Source organism: Apium graveolens, unplaced genomic scaffold (assembly GCF_009905375.1).
Source record: "Apium graveolens cultivar Ventura unplaced genomic scaffold, ASM990537v1 ctg340, whole genome shotgun sequence".
Taxonomy (NCBI): Eukaryota; Viridiplantae; Streptophyta; class Magnoliopsida; order Apiales; family Apiaceae; genus Apium; species Apium graveolens.
Genome location: NW_027418088.1, coordinates 28,887 through 50,322, shown reverse-complemented (window position 1 = coordinate 50,322; position 21,436 = coordinate 28,887). Strand labels below are relative to the sequence as shown.

The 21,436-nt window shown below is 35.0% G+C and overlaps 3 protein-coding genes across 3 annotated transcripts; 1 reads left to right on the top strand and 2 right to left on the bottom strand.

Annotated features, from left to right (window-relative positions):
* Positions 1-1,708: 1,708 nt before the first annotated feature.
* On the top strand, positions 1,709-8,377 carry LOC141701147 (uncharacterized). Its single transcript, XM_074504806.1, has 8 exons — positions 1,709-1,890; positions 2,446-2,686; positions 3,618-3,741; positions 4,253-4,599; positions 4,689-6,405; positions 6,900-7,153; positions 7,478-7,579; positions 7,980-8,377. Exons 1-7 carry the CDS (start codon positions 1,850-1,852, stop codon positions 7,547-7,549), a joined length of 2,796 nt encoding a protein of 931 aa, XP_074360907.1. The 5' UTR covers positions 1,709-1,849; the 3' UTR covers positions 7,550-7,579; positions 7,980-8,377.
* Positions 8,378-8,562: 185 nt separating this feature from the next.
* Positions 8,563-9,925, bottom strand: LOC141701148 (CASP-like protein 2A1). The gene is made up of 3 exons (XM_074504807.1): positions 9,514-9,925; positions 9,101-9,218; positions 8,563-8,968 (listed from the first exon to the last, which is right to left on the bottom strand). Exons 1-3 carry the CDS (start codon positions 9,729-9,731, stop codon positions 8,693-8,695), a joined length of 612 nt encoding a protein of 203 aa, XP_074360908.1. The 5' UTR covers positions 9,732-9,925; the 3' UTR covers positions 8,563-8,692.
* Positions 9,926-18,229: 8,304 nt separating this feature from the next.
* LOC141701145 (serine/threonine-protein kinase BLUS1-like) lies at positions 18,230-19,390 on the bottom strand. Its single transcript, XM_074504804.1, has one exon. The coding sequence runs from the start codon at positions 19,388-19,390 to the stop codon at positions 18,230-18,232; it is 1,161 nt and encodes a 386-aa protein (XP_074360905.1).
* Positions 19,391-21,436: the final 2,046 nt, after the last annotated feature.

Sequence of the window (21,436 nt, the reverse complement as noted above, 5' to 3'; positions counted from 1 at the left end):
TTTAGGAAATATGTCCAAGAGAACTTTGAGAAATCATCCACAATTACTAGGCAAAATCTTTTTCTTGAGATGGACAACACATTGATTGGTCCAAACAAATCCATGTGTAATAATTGCAAAGGTTCTTCAATTGTTGAATCAAGCTTCTTTCTGAATGATCCTTTGATCTGCTTTCCTTTTTGTCAGGTATCACACAGTCCATCCTTAGTAAACTCCACTTGAGGAATACCTCTAACCAATTCTTTCTTGACAAGTTCATTCATGGTCTTGAAGTTTAGATGTGACAGCTTCTTGTGTCAAAGCCAATTTTCATCTTGACTTGCTTTGCTGATAAGACAAATGACTGATTCTGCATTTGATGAGTTGAAGTCAGCTAAGTACACATTTCCTTTTCTCACTCCAGTGAGAACCACTTTGTTACTCTTTTTGTTTGTCACAACATAGGCTTCTGAATTGAAAGTAACTGAGTTGCCCTTATCACAAAGTTGGCTGATACTCAACAAATTATGCTTGAGACCGTCCACTAGGGCAACTTCTTCAATGATGACATTATCTTTTGAAATCAAGCCATATCCCACAGTATAACCTTTGTTGTCATCTCCAAAAGTAATACTTGGGTCAACTCTTTCCTTGAACTCAATGAGCAGGGTAGAATCTCCAGTCATGTGCCTTGAGCAATCACGATCTAGATACCAAAAATTCTTTCTGTTTCCCTGCACACATCAAAATCAAATCAAGTTGATTTTGGTACCCAAGTTTCTGTGGGTCCTGTCTTGTTAGCTTTCTTCTTTGGTTTCTTAGGTTTGATCTCATTTGACTTGGGAATTTCTGATTCATCCTTAGTCATCTGAGTTGGACCTTTGACTTGGGAACCGTTTGAAATACTTATATTTAAAAACTCTCACTTGAAATATCGGAAATTGAAAAAAACTTGCAGAGTGTGTCATTCCCTTTCCCTTTTTAGGGTGTATTGGTCTTTTCGTTGCTAGACCCATCTGACTAGAATGACTTAATCTTTACTACTTTTATTATCGTCCCAAATTTCCAATCAAACAACGCTTTGACCCTGATGGAATCACGCATTTTGCAAGTATTTTTAATTTTCAGTATTTCAAGTGAAATTTTTTGAATGTAAATATCCTAAACGGTCTGATAAAATGCACTTTACTCAAAAATAAATATACAAAAGACATAAAATAAATAACACGTTTATCTACACTATACTAAAACAAAATACAGTTGATGTCATCTTGCTGCTATTATCCTATGATAATGTCATATTTGCTTATTCGTCACTTTCTCTTTTAATCTCATTTTGATATTGTTTTAAAATCTTCTGTTTCACATACTTTATTTCTCTTTCTTCATTTATTCTCATCCTTCATTTCTCGCATAATAATCTCCACTTATTCTCTCTACACCTCATTTTTCATCTTCTCTAATTCTAATTATTCACTCATTTTTTATTCTTTTAACTAATTCACAATATTGGAAAATTTTAAGTAAAGTTTGTAAATTTTTTATATATATCCTTTATTCAACATACACAAAAAATTATTTTATCATATTATAAAAAAATTATTATATAATATTTTCTTTAATAATTTACTTTATTTTTTTCCCACTAAACTAATACATCCATTTCAAATAAATCATATATTAAGCGGAGAGTAATCTAGTAATAATGGAATAAATAGCCAAACTCTCACCGATGTATATTGCCATTTGGGCATACTGGACCTGCCTTTCGTACCGCGTTAAACAGCAGCATCCAGCTAAATCAATGTACACCACAGTACCTTAATAGTGATAGATACACAATTAATTAATTGAGGTCGGAGATCTGTCAATGCCTCCTCCAGCTATATCATCTTCTTCACCTGCTGCCAGGTATGATACATACAATTTTTTATTTACTATTTTTAGTCCTTTTAGGGTTTGTTGTTTTCCTTATTTGTTTTAATTTCCAGCCTTACAGCTGTTTGTGGATCCTATTACTTAACTCTTTGCACAATCTGTTAATTTGATTTTTTTTTGTTGTATCTAATTACTTAATTACATTGTTAGGTTATGCTTGATCCACTTCTTATCATGTGTATTCGGATAACACTTTGTGTTATTTGAGTAAAACACCAAAATTTATGCATTTGGAAAATTAATTACTCAAGTTTCTTAGATAACATACTAAATACTCCCTCCTGTGTTTTTTATGCACACGTCTCAAAGTGATTTGACCGTATAGTTAAAATCATTATTTTTAAAATTTAATTTTCTGATTTAACATAATTTATACTATAATTCGACATTTTTAATACTCCTTTGAAGGTGTTCAAGAATTTACACTAATTTTCAGAATTATAAGTAATTTGTACTTTTGTTTCAAGCGCATGGGGATTTGTCCTGTGCTTTTGTAAAATAATTAAAATTGTTTCTTTTGGTTTTCAGTTCTGCAGGGGCTTCCATTCCTGTGAATGCGGCAAGTACTGACTGGTTAGGCCATGGACAGGGTTCCAAAGCTGATTCAGTATCACACATTGGTTCGGAGCCTGTGCAGGCTTCATTGAGTACTACTGCTGGTGGTTCAGCCATTGGATATTCACAGCCATCGTGCAGACCGTGGGAGAGGAATGACTTGCTAAGACGTCTCTCAACATTTAAACTTTCAACCTGGTCTGCAAAGCCTGAGGTTTGAACCACTCGTATTTCTCATTGGTGCTTACTGTAATCTAGTTTATTATACTCTTTTGAAATTGGGAAGTAATGGGGTGGTCTAATATTTTGTTTTTAATGCGTAAGTAGTAAATAAATTACGGATACTGCCGACTGATTATGCTAAGTATTAAAAGGTCATAGGTGGAACATTTTGGGAAAGTAGTATAGGATACTGATTTTATTTTTAAGTTCTCACATTTTTATACAATTTATAACTAAAATATGCAGCAGCTGAATCTGTGTATCTTCATTTTTGGGATTTAAAAATTTGAAAAATATTCTTGCGCGGATTCCTGGGATTTTAACCGTATAATATTACCTCATGTAGCTTAAGCCATCTTGCAACAATTTGTCAAAGGAAAAAGAGAATTTTTATTTATATATTTTCCTTGTTATACTATTGGGAAAACATTAGTGATACATGATACCACAATAGGAATTGACAAGTTTTAATTTTTTCTGACCAAGAATATACACAACACTAAACCAGAATACCAAGTTATGTTAATGAAGATTCTGACAGACTAGAGCCTCCTATCATTCTGGTGATATGGTTCATTCTGGTGATATGGTTTTGACGTAAAATCTCTGAATCAAAGTTCAATTTAGTTTGATTGCAGTTGCAGACTCAGTCTAATGAAATTCCTAAGACTACTAATTCTAGTCTCTTACCCCCGGCCCTTGAGGATGATTGAAGGAAAAATCAACCTCAACTTAATGTCATATCCTCCAAAATCAAAGTGACCTAATTGAACAGTGTCATACAAAAAATTGCAAACAGATAAAACATTTGCGTAACGCCAGTAAATAAATACCTCAATAAGCAGATGACCCTATTCATTAGTAAATTCAATATATTTTTGTGATTTAAATATCTGTATTCAAGTGGGAATAATTCTTTATAGGCTGCCAGTAATTTGGCATGTGCCAGAAGAGGATGGTTTAATGGGGATGTTGATAAGATTGAGTGCGAGTCTTGCTTTGCAAGCTTGAATTTTTTTCCAGCGGCTTCTGGAAAGTCAATAGAAGGTAAATTCTTCTGTTAAATTATTTGGCTTGGTATCAGCTATATTTTTTTCTTATTTTTTGGAGGGGGGGGGGCGGTATTTCTTTCTGTCTAATTTATGATTTAGATCTGGGATGTATCAAATAAATTGCAACCCCTCATAATTTTAAGTTTTTCTTAGATTTGGATCAAATTTAGTGTCACTTGGTTACCTACCTTCACCTTCTCAAAATGATTTCCGGGCAATAAATGGAAGTTGATGGACATACTTTGTAGTTATTCTTTATTTAACTTTAATTTCATACAAAAGTAGCTCTCTAGTCTAGAACAATTCTTAGGTGCCCGAATTTTTCTCCTGCAGGAGATGCCACACTCTCCGATGGAGGTAGTACTTATAGGCATTTCGTATCACATATACTGATAAACAAGTTGTTAGCCGTGACTATGATTGCATGCATATAACAGGAATGGACTTTGCACGAATACCAGTTTGTTTAACATCTAATTTTCTGTTTTATTGAATCTTTCTAATAGATGAAAGTTCTGGGGAAGAGTTCGCTTTGTTGCTTGACGGAGGACACAAAACCAACTGCCCCTGGAAAGGTAACATTTGTGCTGAGAGCTTGGTGCAGTTCCCTGCTACTTCTCCGTCAGAGCTGATTGGTGGTTATAAGGATCGCTGTGATGGGCTTCTTCAGTTTCCTTCCCTCCCTATCATAGCTACATCTGCGATTGAACAAATGCGAATTTCAGGAGGTCTACAAATTGACCACTTTCTGGTTCATATACAGGCTTTTACAGTGGAGGAATCTGCCTTTAAAGACGAGGTTATGCCACTCAAGGAGAATATGAGAGAAGAGTTTGTCTGTAATTATGCTCGTGTAAGATGATATATGACGGTAAATTAGGAATGCTTTAATTTATTGTTCTTTAGATAACTGTTCTTTAAAATAGTTTTCTTAAAACTTAGGCCCAAAAACTGATTAGCTTATGTGGATGGGAGCCAAGGTGGCTTCCAGATGTTCAAGACTTCGAAGAGCATTCTGCTCAATCTGCTAAGAACGGACACTCGTTAGGTCCTACTAAAGACTGTTTCCATCTTCATGGCCGCAAACCTAACAAGACAGCATTATCTGCTTCAACTAAAATCGGGTCTAGCAAGCTTAAAGTGATGGGTCTCAAGTCAAAATGTGAATCCAGGTCTCCGTTGTTAGATTGTAGCTTATGTGGAGCTACAGTTAGGGTCTTGGATTTTTTAACTGTTGCTCGTCCTGCACCCATTGCTCCCAGTATTGCTGCCATTCCTGAAACAAGTAAGAAAATGGAATTGACACATGGAGTAAGTGCAGCAAGTGGAATTAGTGGATGGGCTGCTACAAATGGTATGGAGAAGGAACAGAATGAAGACCATGGAGATGCTGCGATAACTGATCAGGGTAAGTTATTGTCCAGTGCTGTTGTGGGTCTTAAAATGGGCGATCTGTTATCCTCCGCTGAAGTGAAAACTGAAATATCTGAGCAACATCATAGTGTTACTTTAGGCAGAGATCTGATTATAAGGCAGCCTTCCAACAGTGAGGTTGCTGATCATGCCCAATCATATGAATCACGTGGTCCTACTACTCATAGCTGTCACAAACGAAACTTAGACGAAGGTGGAAGCACGGTTGACAAGCCACATCTAATGATGTGGCAAGCTGACAGTATTGCAGATACTGTAATCAACCATGATAGTGATAAGGTAAAGGTTGATGATCAGTTCTCTGGGGGCCCCTCAAAACGTGCTCGAGATTCGTATGCTTTTGAAACCCCTCGTCCATTATATAAGCGAGATTCACCCGGCGATGGTCCTATCCAGTTAGTGGCTTTTGAGACTAGTAGAGATTGTAGCAGAGAAGATCCATCCTTCTCGAGGAATGATCAATGTGTTGGCCTGCCATCCACTACACGTGCTTCCTCTGTTATTGCAATGGACACACACTATCATACCGCAGATAATGACTCTATGGAAAGTGTTGACAATCATCCTGGAGATATGGATGATGTCCACTTCCCCTCAACACCTTTGTTTAGGAATCCAGAAGTAACTGAGACATTAGAACTGAACTACAGTAATCAACAACAGCAGTGTGTTTCTCCACCTCTAGTGAGGTATGATGGTGAAATAGGCATTAGCAGCATCAATGAAGGGGCGGAGGTACTGAACACGGATACCATAAATGCTGGTGCAAGAGATGGGCCTAGCTTAGTTAGTAGTGGAAGTCTTGGTATAAGGGCTAGTGTTGATGGAGATATGAAACCTGTTGCTGTAGTAACTGAGGATCAGGGTCGAACTGGTGAATGTACCACGGATCCTGGTTTGATGGGTGATTTTGTCCCTCAAGAAATGGTTCTAGAATATCCTCAAGGTGGTACCCAAGATCTAGTGTCACATTCTGTAGAAAGGACTGATAGTGGCGTGAATATTATTGGTTCCGCCAAAGCAGAATCTGTTGAGAGTGGTGAAAAGACCAATGACATGTATATTTTGCCCAATGAGAACAGTAATCATCCTTCTTTCTCTTGCAATGCAAATATATATTCTGCATGTGAAGCCTCGAAAGAAGAAGTAACTCAGATTGTCAAGCCATCACCCACTGACGAATGTGGATACCCTAGGCCAGAATACATTGCTGCAAATGCCACAGGTATATTAATTGAATTTCCTTTTCAACTTCAAAGCTCTAATAGTAGATTCTCCTGCTGTTAAAGGGAGCACAATGTCAGTTGTCCGGTTTTAATTTTGGACAGAAATTTAGTAATATACTAGCTTCATTAATTGTTTTGGAGTTTCTTTCTGAATCATGATAATTTCATTGTGCTCTAACTATACCTTATGATAATATCTGGATTCTGGCTAAGGGAAATCTATCTTAATTTATGTTAAGTAAAGGCCAGAGGGACAAGTTTTTCTGGGTTTTACATGAATGGCCAAGTCTCTATTTTATTGAGGCCTGACAACAGTGTACTTGTATTCCCTAGAGCCTCCTAAGTAAAGCTGTAATTTTCCGTCTCTCATTTCCCATCATTTTGTATTCGTTACCTATTTTTTTTTAGAAGTAGGCTTGTTTATTTTACTTGTTTTAGTATCATAGATTATAAATTATGTTTCTGTATATAAATTCCCATAAAATGTTGTTAGGGCCTCCGAACTGTGAAAGCAATTATGAAGAAGCCGTGGAATTTGATCCAATCAAGCACCACAGTTATTTCTGTCCTTGGGTGAATGGAAATGTAGCTGGAGCAGGTTTTGACAGGAGCAGTGGCTCCAGTGGTGTGAGTGCTATGGTTTTATGCGGTTGGAAGCTAACATTAGATGCCCTAGAGGAATTTCAGTCCCTGGGTCATGTTCCGAATCAAATCCGGGAGTCTGAATCTGCTGCATCTCTATATAAGGTTGGTCAGTTTGTCCTGGGGTTATTTTTTAAGTTGGTTAGTGTTACCTTTTTTTTTTTTAATTTATAAGTATTATTATATTTGATAAGCACTCGTGTTATTCTGATAGATATTTCCTGCATATGTTTCCCGTTTAAAGGTCATTTTTTATTTATCTTTACCATCTCTGCATATAGTTTGTTTTTAAAATTAAATGTTCTGAACTTATGCCATTTCTATCTGTAAGATAACTTGTTTGACTTGGTGGCCGAATGGTTTTTTATACTTCCTACTAAGATACAATGTCAAATAAGATTTGACCTAATTATGTTTTAATTGTTTCAGGATGATCATTTGACTAATGGTCCTAAACTTGTGGCACACAACTCCTTTGGTAGAAGCAATGAAAGAAACTGACTTACATATTGATCTGCGATTGTACAACTGGTATATTTTTCTCATTAAGAAATTACTTGTGGATAATAACAATTAATTATACTTTTAACATGTGGCTGGTTATGTGATATATTCATGTGCCGAAGTCCTATGCATTGCATTTCTGAGCAACACATCAGAAAATATGTGGATCTGCATAGTATACAATCTGGCTGTTGGTGGAGCAGCCACTCCCCCTTCTTATTTATATTTTTTGGTAGATTATGGATGGAGCAAATTGTTTCAAAAGTAAGATGCAGATTGTGTGTGGATTATGTAACTTGTAAAGATACCCTAAAGGATAGACTAGTCCAAACTTCCAGCAGTGCAATGCGCATGAACATTTTGCTGTGCATGTTGTGTGGAAAATGATGTGCTCGCTCTTATATTTTTGTTCCATTTTTTCTTGCAGAAATGGTTAGACCATGTTTGCCTTCATTCACAGTTTCAAGCAGTGCTATAAACTTGATATGTGCGAGTTGCCATTAGAAGTGTTGCTATGAAGACAAAACCCAGATTCTGCTGGATTGTGGTATTGAGACTTGAAGAAATGATAGATATCCTATATCTTGAGGGGCCTGTATAGTCATTGATCAACACTTGTTTCTTCTTGTGGTTAACAATATTTGGAATTTGGATATGTTTATTTGTGTTGAGCAATTTTTTTATAATTGTTGTTTATAGTATGTTGTGTCAAGAGTGAACTGATTCGATATTTCACCTTATGCCATTGTTGCTGGGGGATTGTTTGGGTCAACTTTTGTATTTTTTATAAATGAAAACGAAAGAAATAAGAATCTTTGACAGTCATCATGTGTGTATTTGTGATATGGCCATTGGGCTATTGAAAATGACTGGAAACTGAAAAACAAACTATCAGAGTATCCTGCCAAAGAGTGGAAAAAGTTGGTTAAGTTTGAAGATTATCAGGATTCTACTTGACAGGGCTATTAGAGTTATAACTAAACAGTCTGCTTTGTGTGGATGCTTCAGTATAGAAAATCAATTATTGTTACTTTGCATCCACTTATGATAAATACATTGCACATCTATTACATTACTTTTTGTAGAAGTGTAGCAAGTTGATCAAAGCAGAAGACACATCTCTAGACTTATATTATGAGATCAGGCACGGAATGCAGGTGTGATATCGATTCCTTTGTTAGAGTAACCAACTGGTGCATCATACTTGCTGAAGAGCCTGTAGGAAGAAATGAGAGAGAGCAGGGTGTAGCAAATAACGACTCCAAAAGTGAGAACTAGTGCTGCGGTGGCTTTGTGACAGAAAATCCTAAAGGATACGCATGCTGAACTCCATGTAGTTGCTGCATTTCCCTTGTATGCAAGGTATATCACCTCTGTTGACACTGCCCCAGCTCCCAGTATTATGTATGTAAAGACCTGCGGGTGAGATAGTGTAGTCAGTTGAAATCACTTGTAGTTTGTTAAAGTAAAATTTACATACGAAGATTATATGTTTATGCAGGATTTTGTGGCAAAGATTCGATTTAAGATGCGACTATGGAAGGAAACCTGGTCGAGGAGGAAAAAGGCCCAGGCTCTTGGCATGGTAGCTGGACGAGGAACAGCTGATGCAATTGCTGAGAGAAGGGAGTAAGCTGCACAGATGCCATTCGCGTGTACCAAGTACCTGTACGTATGTTCAGTCATGGTATCATACATGAGCAGACCAATATAAGTAACTATATAATTGTTATATGAAACTCGCAAGTCTATCTTTACAAGTACTAATTAGTAATTGAAGATTTCAGGCTGGGGGCAGACTAATAATTATTTGTAGAATCTCCTTCTCCTAGGTAAAAAGAGGTAGAGAGACTACTAGGGATTTTAATGAGTGAGCCAATAAATTTCTTGTAATCGACCCTACCAAAAAACAAATAGTTTACGATAATTGAAACGAATTATAAGAGGAGTTTGAGAGGAACCTGAAAGCGGGAAGATCGGAATAAGAGAGGGAAGCGAAGTCATTAGATTGGGAGTTTTTGAGCATGAGAAGAAGTGCAGAGAGGCAAAGAGCCATAGGCAGCAACCGCAGCAAAGTCTCCACAATGTTTTTGTTTCCTTTTTCTCCTTGGCTTGATGCTTCCATCTCCATCCCACCTGGTGAGTTTTCAACAAAGCTGTTTCTTTTCACTTCTGCCATATATGTTCAGGTACAGGTGAATGACTAAAGATTGATGATGATGATAGTATAGGGGGGGAGTTGGTTGATGGCTAATAAGCTTGCTTGAAATAAATGAAAGGGGGGTGAGGAAGAGTTTAGGTAGTAGAGACTAGACAGTAGAGGTGGTGGTTGGTTGGAGAGAAATGAATGCTTCCATCATTCTCTCTCAAATCTTATTAAATGCCCCCTGCCTTGCCTTTGTGAACTTCACACTATTCCTCCATGCCCATGCATTTTCCCTGCCCTCTTCCAGGAAACCAAGGGCAAATGGGTAATTTACATGTTTGTTTTGCATTTTTTCTTTCCTTGCTTATTTTTTTTTATATTTTAAATTTAAACATGACGACTGTATTTTGTTTTGATTTTTAATAACTAAAATAGATGATAAAAAAATTTTAAGTTAAAAAAATTGTAATTGACTTGGCTTTCCATTTTTTTTTTTTTTTTTTGAAATTTATCGTGCCTTTTTAGGTTCTACTTCTACACAGGTAGATGTTGAACGGTAAATCTACATCCCTCTGAAAAACTTCCTCATAAAAATAAGAATGCTCTAAAATAACTCAAGTCATTAAAAGTTTATTTCTTATTGTCCCAAATTTTGGTTTGAGCTCAATCCGAGATTGTTAAAATATATACTCATTTCTAAGATATATAAGTTTAATTAGTCTAAAAATTATAAAAATAAAAAATATACTATTATTTGAATATTAAAGACCCCAAAATTGTATTTTTCCCTAGGCCTCACAACTCACAAGGGTCTCGCACCGGCCTTGATACAAGTTATTTCAGTTTGTCATTGGAATGGCGTACAATTGTAAAAAACACCATGCACATTGATTTCCGGTTCATTTATTTGACGATAGAGTTATTGATTAGTGGTGGGAGTTTTGAGTGAATGGAGGCTTGTCTCACGGTACTTCTTCCTCCTCCTCCGTGTCTGATTCATTAAATTTAGACAATCCTATTAATTTGAAGCCCTAGAAGCGAACAGAGCCATTCACAAATAATTTCGAGCTCGGCTCATTCATATACTCGGGCTCAAGAACATAAATATATTTGTTAAGAAAAACGAGTTTAAGCCGAGTTTAGGTATGTTCCGCCGAACTCGACTCATTAAAACTCCAAAATTATACTATTTCCATCCAGAGCCGTGTATGGGGGTGTTCGAGTGATATCATTGTCCAGAGCCCTCAATATTAAGGGGCACATTTTTTTTTATATAATATGTGTGTATATATATATACTAAAGTAGGAAAAAAATGTTTAGTAAAAAATATAAATTTTTAATGTTGAAAATTTGTAAATAAAAAAATAATTGAAAAATATTATACATTTAAATAATTTTAAATTGTTATCTTGAATAAGTCACATTAATTCTAAAAATAATAATATAAAAATCATTTAAAACAAATACTGCATTGTAAATCATCGTCAATACTCTGGTTTGACGAGATAAACTACTAGTTTTAACAAAAAATTTATAGTTAACTAACATAATTATATACACTTATTTTTTATTGGTGACAATATATACATAATTTTATCATTCAAATAATAATTTAAATTTCAGGTATATTATTTATCTTAATATATTCATTTTTAATGTATATATTATATGAAACAAGTCAATTTAATATAAAATAGATTAAATAATAGGTTTTTTACTATTTCATATATATTTTTTAAAGAATTTAGTAGGGCATTTTTTTGGATTTTGAACATGCACTTTAAATTTGAAGCTTCCCCCCTTAGTTTATATAGATATACAAGAGAGATGAGAACAAGAACACAAAATGCCCAAATCAAACAAAAATCTTGAGTGCACAATCACACCCGTATTAGCTCAAAAAACTAGTTGTAAAAATATATAAGAACAACAATGTAACGCAAAAACAAGGAAAGTGAAAGAAAGTAGAATCTTTGTCCATGCCGAATCAAACAACTATTCAAGAAATAGTCTAGTTACAAGAATATCTTAGCCCAACAAGTGGTATATTTGTATATTTGTGTTAATTGTGTGCGTATTGCGGTGAATTATAACAAAATAGAGATAATCAGGATTGAGATATAGGAACTGGGATTTATAATTAGGGATATAGGTTTAGTCGCAAGTCCAACGATTTCTTCGTCCGCTCCATAGATAAATTAACTCTTTAGTTGTTTAAGTAAGAGTTTGATAGCTAGTTTTGTCTCTAACAATACTCCTTATACACATTCGTTATTCAATAATTAGTTTGATAAATAGTTGTGTTGGGCCAAGGAAGTTGAGTGTTTAATTTGTTAAAATTTAAGCTGTTAATGAGCTGTTTGGCTACGGCTCAAACTTGGCGACTTGGCTCGTATTTGTTTGTGAACAAACTCGTATTCGACTTGTTAGTTAGCGAACCCGAACATTTTTTTTCGATAAGGAAACTCGGCTCGATTCGTAAGAGAAAAAATTAAAGTTCGGCTCGTATATGTCAAAAAATGACTCGGTTTGATTCTTGAATAGCCCTATTGAATCTTATATAAAGAGGAGCTAAGTTGAGAGCAAAACATGCATTATGATGGTAACTGAGATCCGTATATGGGAGAGACTGATTTCATATTATTCTGATCCACTGCAATAGTATCACAACTATCGAAAAGGTTTAGAACCGTAATTATGACGATAAGAGATGACATATAAGTCGTAAGCACAACACCAGGGGGTATTATCTAAAGGTGTTGTTAGAATGAATGATGTTCGATCCGATAATAATTTGGTAGATCCTTTGATGAAAGGATTAGCTAGAGAGGAAGTCCATAAAACTTTTGTTTACATGGGATTATTGCTCTAAGAGAGTACTCACTCATGACAGTAACCCAACCAAACTGACTGTAGATCCCAAGAAGTAGGTTTAATGTGTTAATAACTGTTAAGTAACCGGTTGCACTAAAACATTAAATTATTAGATGAAGACCTCAACATGATCTTATACTCTTTTAACACTCCCCCTCAAATTAAATAAATGGGGGTAGGATGACTCGAACCCGAGTCCCTCACTAAACCGGGCTCTGATACCATGTTAAGTAACCGGCCGCACTAAAATCTTAAGGTATTAGAGAAAGACCCCAACATGATCTTATACTCTTTTAACAATAACAAGTCAGAAAGTGATACTGTGAAGAACATGTACTTTGTAATAAGGAGAGCATATTTCTTGAAATGAATTAAGGTTAAGTTTTTTTAAACTCTTAACGAGATCTATACTCCATTTGGAGGGAGTAGTTTACTTCATGAGTACTTTTAATAGACTCAACGATGTGAATGTTGGAGTAGATGCCGCTTCCTATGAAATTTCGGGCATAAATTTTTAGAGTATTCACATATTGGGATACAAGTGCATGACCTTTAATACACGAGCTACTTGACTATGACCTAAAAGATTGTGCGTAGTTTGATACTTGAGATAGAGTTGAAGACTTCAGTTCACTCTTGTTAAATCGTGGATCTGACATAATACACAAAGGTTGAAGTCATTAGCCAACTTTGTTTATATGCAACCTTATTTAGTAGAGATTGCTCAAATATTTTTTTTCTTTATTTAAGGACTATTTTTTCGAATATTCAAGTGGATGATTGTTGAGATATTATTTTTTTTAAATAAATTTGGATTATTGTAATTATTTTGCAAGATAAAAAAAATATTTCATTAGGAAGTATATTTTGACTTCAAATTCTTGTCCAAGTTCATTGTATAACGATAATGTTATGTAATATATAATAGATGATGTCAAAGATTACTGGAGCTATCAATGTCATTAACATGATGATGCCAAAGATTACTGATGCTGACAATGTCTGGAGCTATCAATGTCATTAGCAATCAGTTATATAATAGATGATGTCAAAGATTACTGATGTTGACAATGTCATTAGCAATCAGTTAAGTTTGGGGCCAACCCTAAGTAAGTTGTATTGTAACCTTAATCTGTAATCTATACTTGTAACACTTATTGTCTGTAAAATGAAAATGGAGCAGACTGGAGCAGTTTTTCCTAAACAGTGTCAAGCCTAAGAATTCTATCTGGAAGAAGATTAAGAAGGTTATGCCTCAGAAGAATTATGAAGAAGTTTGGAGTTGAATAATTCTGTTTGGTGAAAAATATTCCAAGTCAAGATCTCTACAAGTCACAGAATTAGTGTTATAGAGAAGTCATTCGAGAACTCAGAAAAACCTATCGAGAACTCAGAAAGACCTATCGAGAACTCAGGAATTGTCTATCGAGAACTCATGAAATGCTATTGGAGATATCGATAAGTCAGATACCCATTCGAGAACTCAGAGATATCGACAAGTATACATTCATTAGAGAACTCTGAGTTATCGATAAGCCAAAGTCCATTAAAGAACTCTGAGTTATCGATAAACCAAAATTCACTAGAGAACTCAGAGTTGTCGATAAGTCAAGTCAACAATGAAGTTTCAGAGATATCGACAAGCCAACATGCCTATCGAGATGTCGAGTTCTCTACAGCTTAATTGGAGATCTCGAAGTAAAGAAATTTCTCTAAGTACAGAATTGCAGAACAGTTCAATATCCAAGGTTGCAAATCAACAAACAATTCACACAGCTGGATTGACAAGTCTACAAAAAGCAGCTTGAGAGATGTGCAAGATCAATGGCTTTAAATATTTAGATATCAAGTTTATTTTAAAACTAAAACCGACTAGACCATTTAATTCGAACCTAGTTCGATTTTCTTGTAATCTTCGAATGATATGGTGTTTGGTATTTAATAAAATAGCCATATATAATTTAGTAATGATTTTTTATTTTTTGATGATTAACTCACCCACACGCCAGAAGTCGAACCCTTAACATCTCTTAAAAAAATCGAGAACTCAACCACTGTATCAACCATTTGATATAATTTGATAGGTAAAACCTGATCAACAATATCCTTGCTCAACCCTATCTCCATCTATTAACTATTCGAGTTTGAACTCGGCTGAACTATTATTGACCTAAATATTAATGATTGTGAATTGAGCTCGAGCGACATCTACAATTTAACTTCTAACTTGTTTATGATCGTAGTAACATATTCTTTACACGATTGCATCATAACAATATCTTTGATCCATTTTTGCTTTTTTAAACAAATCACTTCTAATTTGTTAGTACATATACTCATTTGTAAGACATTTACGCCTAATTGCTAAAAAAAACACCTCTCTCCCAATATGGAAAAGAATTTTAATTTTATTCATAACTATGTGCGTAAAGTATTAAATCCAGCAATTAAGAAGTAGTCGGGTCTAATTAATCTTAAACAATATAAAAAACCTCCAAAATAGTGTTGTTGAACATGTGAAATAACCAACCGATAAGTCAAGTCTGATCGTATGAGTATTACAGTTGTGTAAATAAGTAATATACAATAAATATAATAAAATAATAACACGCAAACAATAATAGAAACAATAAAGGAATTAAATTCAAGTATAGTACGTAACTGTTTCCTTTAAATTTATTGACCCTCACCGTATACGTAAGCGAGCTAAAGCTATTCTAGAGTGAACAACAGAAAGAGACATTAAAGTGACCGAGAGAATAGGGTTTGTGCGACTGCATTTTTTGCGATAGCCCTAATCTATATAAAAATAGATAATATATAGACTCTCAAGATATGAAAAGATATAAAAGAATAGGGTTTGTGCAGCTATATTTTATGCGATAACCCTAATCTATATAAAAAGTTAATATATATGAACTCTCAATAAAACTTACGCTACACATTTGATTGATTAACTCTGAAGGTGAAAGAAAAACACTTCACTAAATAGATAAATACATATCCAACTCACAAGTGAATGCTATACAAGTGTTTTACTCCATAAAATGATAGAAATCTCTTTTCCACGGGATTTAAGATCCCCTTCCAAAAATTTCACACCTCGAGATTATCTTTGAACAACCATATCTTATTCAGATATTACTATTTTGAGTAACTAGTTATTAATCGGAAAACTCTCTCCGAAGTGGAACATATTCCAAGGATCAGATGTTGCATGCACTCAACGATCGCCTTACTTAAAATGATTTGACAACATAAGACTTTTAAAACCCACATTTTTTCCAACAAAAAGTTCATATTAGTTAAAATGATAAATCATAATATGTTAAAAACCAATTCATCAGGAATAAATTTAATAAATTCATAATTTGTACTCAATCATTAGGATCAAAAGATAACTTTTCACGGCACAACTACTTAAATATAGAGCTGACAATTTCGTACACGATACTGAAATTATGGTTTGGGGTGACTTTTGCCGTACATAACAAGAAATTATACGAATATGAAATTACAAAGATGAATTTAGTTTCAGTTTTGTGTTTAATTACCCTTGTATACACGAAACGAAACGAAACGAAAGTAGACAACATAAATAAATATATAAATAAATTTATTAAAATTATATTAATATATATTTTAAAATAATACACACATATACATAAGATAAATACAAAATAGATTTCAAATTTAAGTTTCACAATACTTGATCACACTTGATTAATTATGACATATTGACTTAAGACTTGACTCGTAAACAATTAATATTTAAATATTTTATTTATTTCTATTTTTATTCAAAAATTGCACGAAACACGACATTCAACGTACACGAAATGAAGATATACGAATACGAAACGAAACCTTAACATGTCGGGTTTGTGTTTGATATTAAGTAAATGAAACGCAAGAGTATACGACACGCCTATTCCTAATTCTAAATGTAATGTATACGAAACGAGCGAATTTGGGGATCTACTTAAAAATAGTGTCACAATATCCCATTCCCGCTAGAGACTACAAAATCTTTTTTCTCCACAGCAAGATGGCAAAATCAATGGAGAAATGAAATCTGGTAACCCCGGATAAGTTATATGGCTGTTTAGCCTGTTTAGGGGGGAATATCAGAACTTTTTTTTTTCTTTTGCAAGATAAAAAACTCAAGTGTTGGCAAGTTGTGCGGTATGTTGATCCAAGAAGTACTTTTCTTGGCTAGCTAGTTCAAATATAGAAGTCTCAAGTCCCTTACAAAGTCAATACCATGGACTCTTATGCTTTTAGATTATAATGTCAGGAATAATAATCATGTAAGTTCACTTGAATTCCATTGTTTTTAGTATTTATACTGAGCTCATATGGTATTCTGTATCCTATGTTGATCCACAGCTTTTTAGGTAATACTAGACAGTCGACACTCCAAGTAGTTTGAATGAGATGATAAAGGGTAAACCTGAAATCCTCAAGTTCAACAGAAATTCAGTTCCTTTATCTAAGCTTGGGATTTAGAATCATAACATGCAAAAATGCAGACCATAATTATAGATTTAAATAGTTCTATGTTTAGCCAAAGGGTAAATGTTGGTTGTTACGTACGTTGAGTTCATACGATAAGAGTATTACATAGCTTTAGATTTTTAGTAGTGTGGTATCCTGGTCTGTAGAGTTGGTGTTATAGTTTCAGTTAAAACGACGCCCCTCGTATACATGCAGTTTTGGATAATTTGAAGAACTGAATCCTAGGAATAGCAGATTTAGCTAGATTGGATGGACCATCCATAGATTAGATTGAGAGGTCGTGTTTGATATGAATGTTCTTTAAATTTAGCTAGACTCAGTTAAATATCTCAAGAAGAGGATTCCAGTAAGTAATTCAGCTTCTGAAGCTCTCAACCAGTATGGTCAGTACTCCATACTGTTAGCTGCAAGAATTACACTTATTCCCTAATCATGAGGGTTTAGTACCATGACCTCTTTCCTCCTCCCTCTAGATCTTTGCTAGTTGAACCTTGGCTTCTTGATTCCCTGCAGTCTATGATCCCCTACGTCAGCTCTACCATACGTCGATACCTAGACAAACTTCTAGATGCTGGTTACTGTACTGGACATCAGTATCTGATGAATCCTTAGATCATTAATTTCTTCTTCCTGATAATATCTAACTTCTGTTCATACACAAACACATAATACTCATATTGATCTCTGAAAGAGAGACATGACCGGAAGCACTCTTGATACGAGGATTAATGAAGTATCTTGCAGAATCAAGTAATTCATTAATTGCTTCAAAGTACAACATAAATTTCTACTACTAAGGTATATCATCTTACAGAAGATCCATCACAAATAATATAATTCTGAAAACATTTATCATCAATCTATTAAAACAACCAACAGTTCTCAAGTTCCAATGCAACTTACATCAACACTTTTAAATAGAAAGATTACAAAAGTTCACTTACTACTAATTTACTTCTGAAAACATATTTCATCAATCTACTAAGAGATGATCATCTTATAAAAGATCCATTGCCACTAATTCACTTCTAAAAACAGATTTCATCAATCTATTCAAACAACTAGTTCTCAAGTTCCAACCCAACAACTCTCTTCCCTGCAAAGTCTAATCAATATTGCTTTTATCCAACCCTTGATATCATGATCTTGGCCCTAATGGTGACTTAGGTATCTGCTTCTTTTCCATTTTTTCCAATTTCCTTTTCGGTTTCACACTAAACAGTCGAGCTACATGAGGATTCTTTTCTTTCACGATAACATCTCGGAAATGTTGCATACTACCTGCATTTTTCTTCCGAAAACCATGCCTCTTGAGCTGCTTCGCAGATGCTCTCTTATCCAAATCAGCATCCAGACAAGCCGCCACGAAATTACCAAAACAGACACTCAATCTTTTCTCCATCTCAGTAGACAAAGCATTATTGCTAGCCTGGCTTGTACTTGCAAATTTTCTCTTCTTTGGAGGCATAGCCCTATCTGCAATAAGCTCAGCAGTTTTTTGCCTAAGTGCCTGCCATGAATTAGGCAAAATCTTCACCTCACTTACATACCTGGCAATTTCAAGTAGTTCCTTGCGACTCTCCACTGGAATTTTTCCGTAAGCTAATTCCAAGGCCGCAATTCCAAGAAGCCAAATGTCAGATTTATTTGTATTGTAAAAATAAACAAACTCCATCGCCTCTTCATCTATAACTTCGGGCGCTAAAGCCCACGACAACATCTTGTTTACCGAGAACAGGTTACCATCATTTGAAGTTGGATAACGCTCATATACAGAAGCTGCATAAGCAAGTTGGATGGTATCGGTTTGAGCATTATAGAAGATATTACCTGCAGTGATTTGCATGTGATGGTTATAATTCTTGTGGATTTTTCTGAGGGCCTTGAGCACTCTCACAAGAACTATTCTTAAAAACTTATCATGAAGTCCATCAGTGATATCTGGGTTGGTAGAAAGAAGAGATCTGAGTGAAACGACATGAGAATCATAATACAACACAATGCAGAGTGTAATATCATCACGGATTTGGGAATAAAAAGCACTAATGATTGGTAAAATGTAGCGACAACCACGATCAGAACCTAATCGAAGACTTCTGTTGACATCATCAACAACCATTTCATGAAGATCATCAGTTTCTTTGATCATCTTGAAGGCGGCACGAGAGGCTTTGTTTTCAGAATCAATAACAAGGACTTCATAAACAATGAGACTGAAATCAGGACCCCATGTTCCAATAGGTCTAAGAATTCTGTACCTATTTTCACTGTCGCTGATAACAAGATTAATGACATCCATTGAAACTTAAGCTCAAATAAAAATCAAGAATTGTATGTGTAGGACTAGTAAAGACTGGACTCCATTGAAATATAAGCTCACAAGTACATCAACAACTGTAAGCATAGAGAGACTTATAAAGGCTTACTGATAGAATGGAGTGACAAAATATTAAGGTGGTGGAATGAACAGTGGGAGTTGAGTTGAAACAAACGGTTGGGTGTTAGAATACATACAAGCTTCGAAATAAATATTTTTGTTAGTTTTACCTTTTTTTTCAAACAAGAACCAACTAAAACCAATATCTACAAAATCTACAGCTTGACATTTAAGTACTACTACTATCCCATAATAAATTTCGTTTAACCACCTTACGTATACGAGTATAAAGTATTGTTTTAAATGCCCCATTCAATGTACAATTTTTTTTTACAATATTACTGCTGTAATAGTGGAAATTGAAAATGAGAAATGACATGAAAATTCAGGAAAAAAATTAGGGGTGAGTAGAAAACCGTACAAACCGTAAAAACGGCCCGCACCGCACCAAACCACACCGCAAAAAGCGGTTTTTAATTTTTGTGGTGCGGTTGCGGTTTGAATTTTTAATAAACCGCGCGGTGCGGTGCAGTTGTGATTTTAAATTTCTGAAACGCGGTTTAAACCGTAACACACCGCAATATTTAATATATTATATATATATATATATATACACCTATATTCCTATCAAGTAATATAAAAAACCATATTATGTTCTTAGTTAAACTAAATTTCATCATATGGCCATAACATCCTTATTGAGTTAGAATTATATGTTAAATTCATTAATAAATTCAAATGGATCACACGATGTTCTGACAAATAAAAAAGAGACTACACAATCTCTTGTTTGTATTTTTTCACTAGAAAAATCAAAATCCAAGTATTTATACAAGTGAACTAAGATGTTGCATTCTGATTGACTAAAACTATTTTCGAAAATTTGATTAAATTTAAGTTTTGTATTTATTTATTTTTTTTGAACTTGTAAAGTATAAACCACAGTGAACCGCATCACACCGCACCACATTTTCGTGGTGTGGTTTATGCGGTTTTCGAGGGTACGCGGTGCGGTTGCGGTTTGGAAATTTGAGTAAACCGCATGTGCGGTTTTGTTTGCGGTTTGAGTAAAAAACCGCACCGCCCGCACCGCGCTCACCCTAAAAAAATCATGTTTTTATTTAATTGACAATTAAAGGAAAAACAAATTGGTGGACACGTGTCATCTAATCACCGTCCAATCATCACAGATAACGGTTTGGATTTCAGATTCCCCCTGCAAAATTTGTATGTCTGCACTTCCCGCCAATTATCTGTTGCATATATACCATAACAGAAATACCTTTTCTTGCTTCATCCATCACATTCTTCCCCTCCTTCAATCTCTACACAACAATCTCTCTCCTCTCTCTCTCTCTGATCAGTCTCTCCCTCTCTCTCTGATCATTCTCTCCCTCAATCTATCTCTCTCTCTGATCAGTCTCTCCCTCTCTCTCTCTGATCATTCTCTCCCTCTCTCCCAATCTCTCTCTGATCATTCTCTCCCTCTCTTTTGCATCTCTCTCTCTCTCTCTCTGCATCTCTCTCTCAAGACTCAAACACATAAACAGAAAAATTCAAGAAAATGGCTGACCGGCAGGGTGCATCATCAGAACCGCAGCGATCAGCCCCAAGATGGCCATCTCCCACGCCAAGATCACCACATCCACCATCACCATCTCCCTCACTAGACTCAACAACATCACAAGACTCCCAAAAATCTCTTAACTCAACAATGCAAGACCTCTTAAAGAAAGCAAAAGACTACGCTGCAAACAAACCTAAACAGCCACCACCGCCAACCACCTTCATAGATCTCATTACTCAAGAAGATCCAGACACCCAATTTAAAGATAAGCTCATCACAAACCCCAGCAATGGCCACCACTTCAAGACATTCTACAACATTGGCTCTTCTGGCACTGCTACAAGAGTTTTTAATGGAATATATTGGGTAAATGATGCTAATGAGTTGGAAACAATGGCGCA

What these genes read in the sequence shown, in the direction of transcription:
- LOC141701147 (XM_074504806.1), top strand. Translation starts at nt 1,850, where the DNA reads ATGCCTCCTCCAGCTATATCATCTTCTTCACCTGCTGCCAG. An exon ending in CCTGGTCTGCAAAGCCTGAG is followed by an intron (nt 2,687 to 3,617) that starts GTTTGAACCACT and finishes AATTCTTTATAG; the next exon opens with GCTGCCAGTAATTTGGCATG. An exon ending in CTGCTGCATCTCTATATAAG is followed by an intron (nt 7,154 to 7,477) that starts GTTGGTCAGTTT and finishes TAATTGTTTCAG; the next exon opens with GATGATCATTTGACTAATGG.
- LOC141701148 (XM_074504807.1), bottom strand. Translation starts at nt 9,731, where the DNA reads ATGGCAGAAGTGAAAAGAAACAGCTTTGTTGAAAACTCACCAGGTGGG. An exon ending in TCCGATCTTCCCGCTTTCAG is followed by an intron (nt 9,219 to 9,513) that starts GTTCCTCTCAAA and finishes ACATACGTACAG; the next exon opens with GTACTTGGTACACGCGAATG. An exon ending in CCTTTTTCCTCCTCGACCAG is followed by an intron (nt 8,969 to 9,100) that starts GTTTCCTTCCAT and finishes TCTCACCCGCAG; the next exon opens with GTCTTTACATACATAATACT.
- LOC141701145 (XM_074504804.1), bottom strand. Translation starts at nt 19,390, where the DNA reads ATGGATGTCATTAATCTTGTTATCAGCGACAGTGAAAATAGGTACAGA.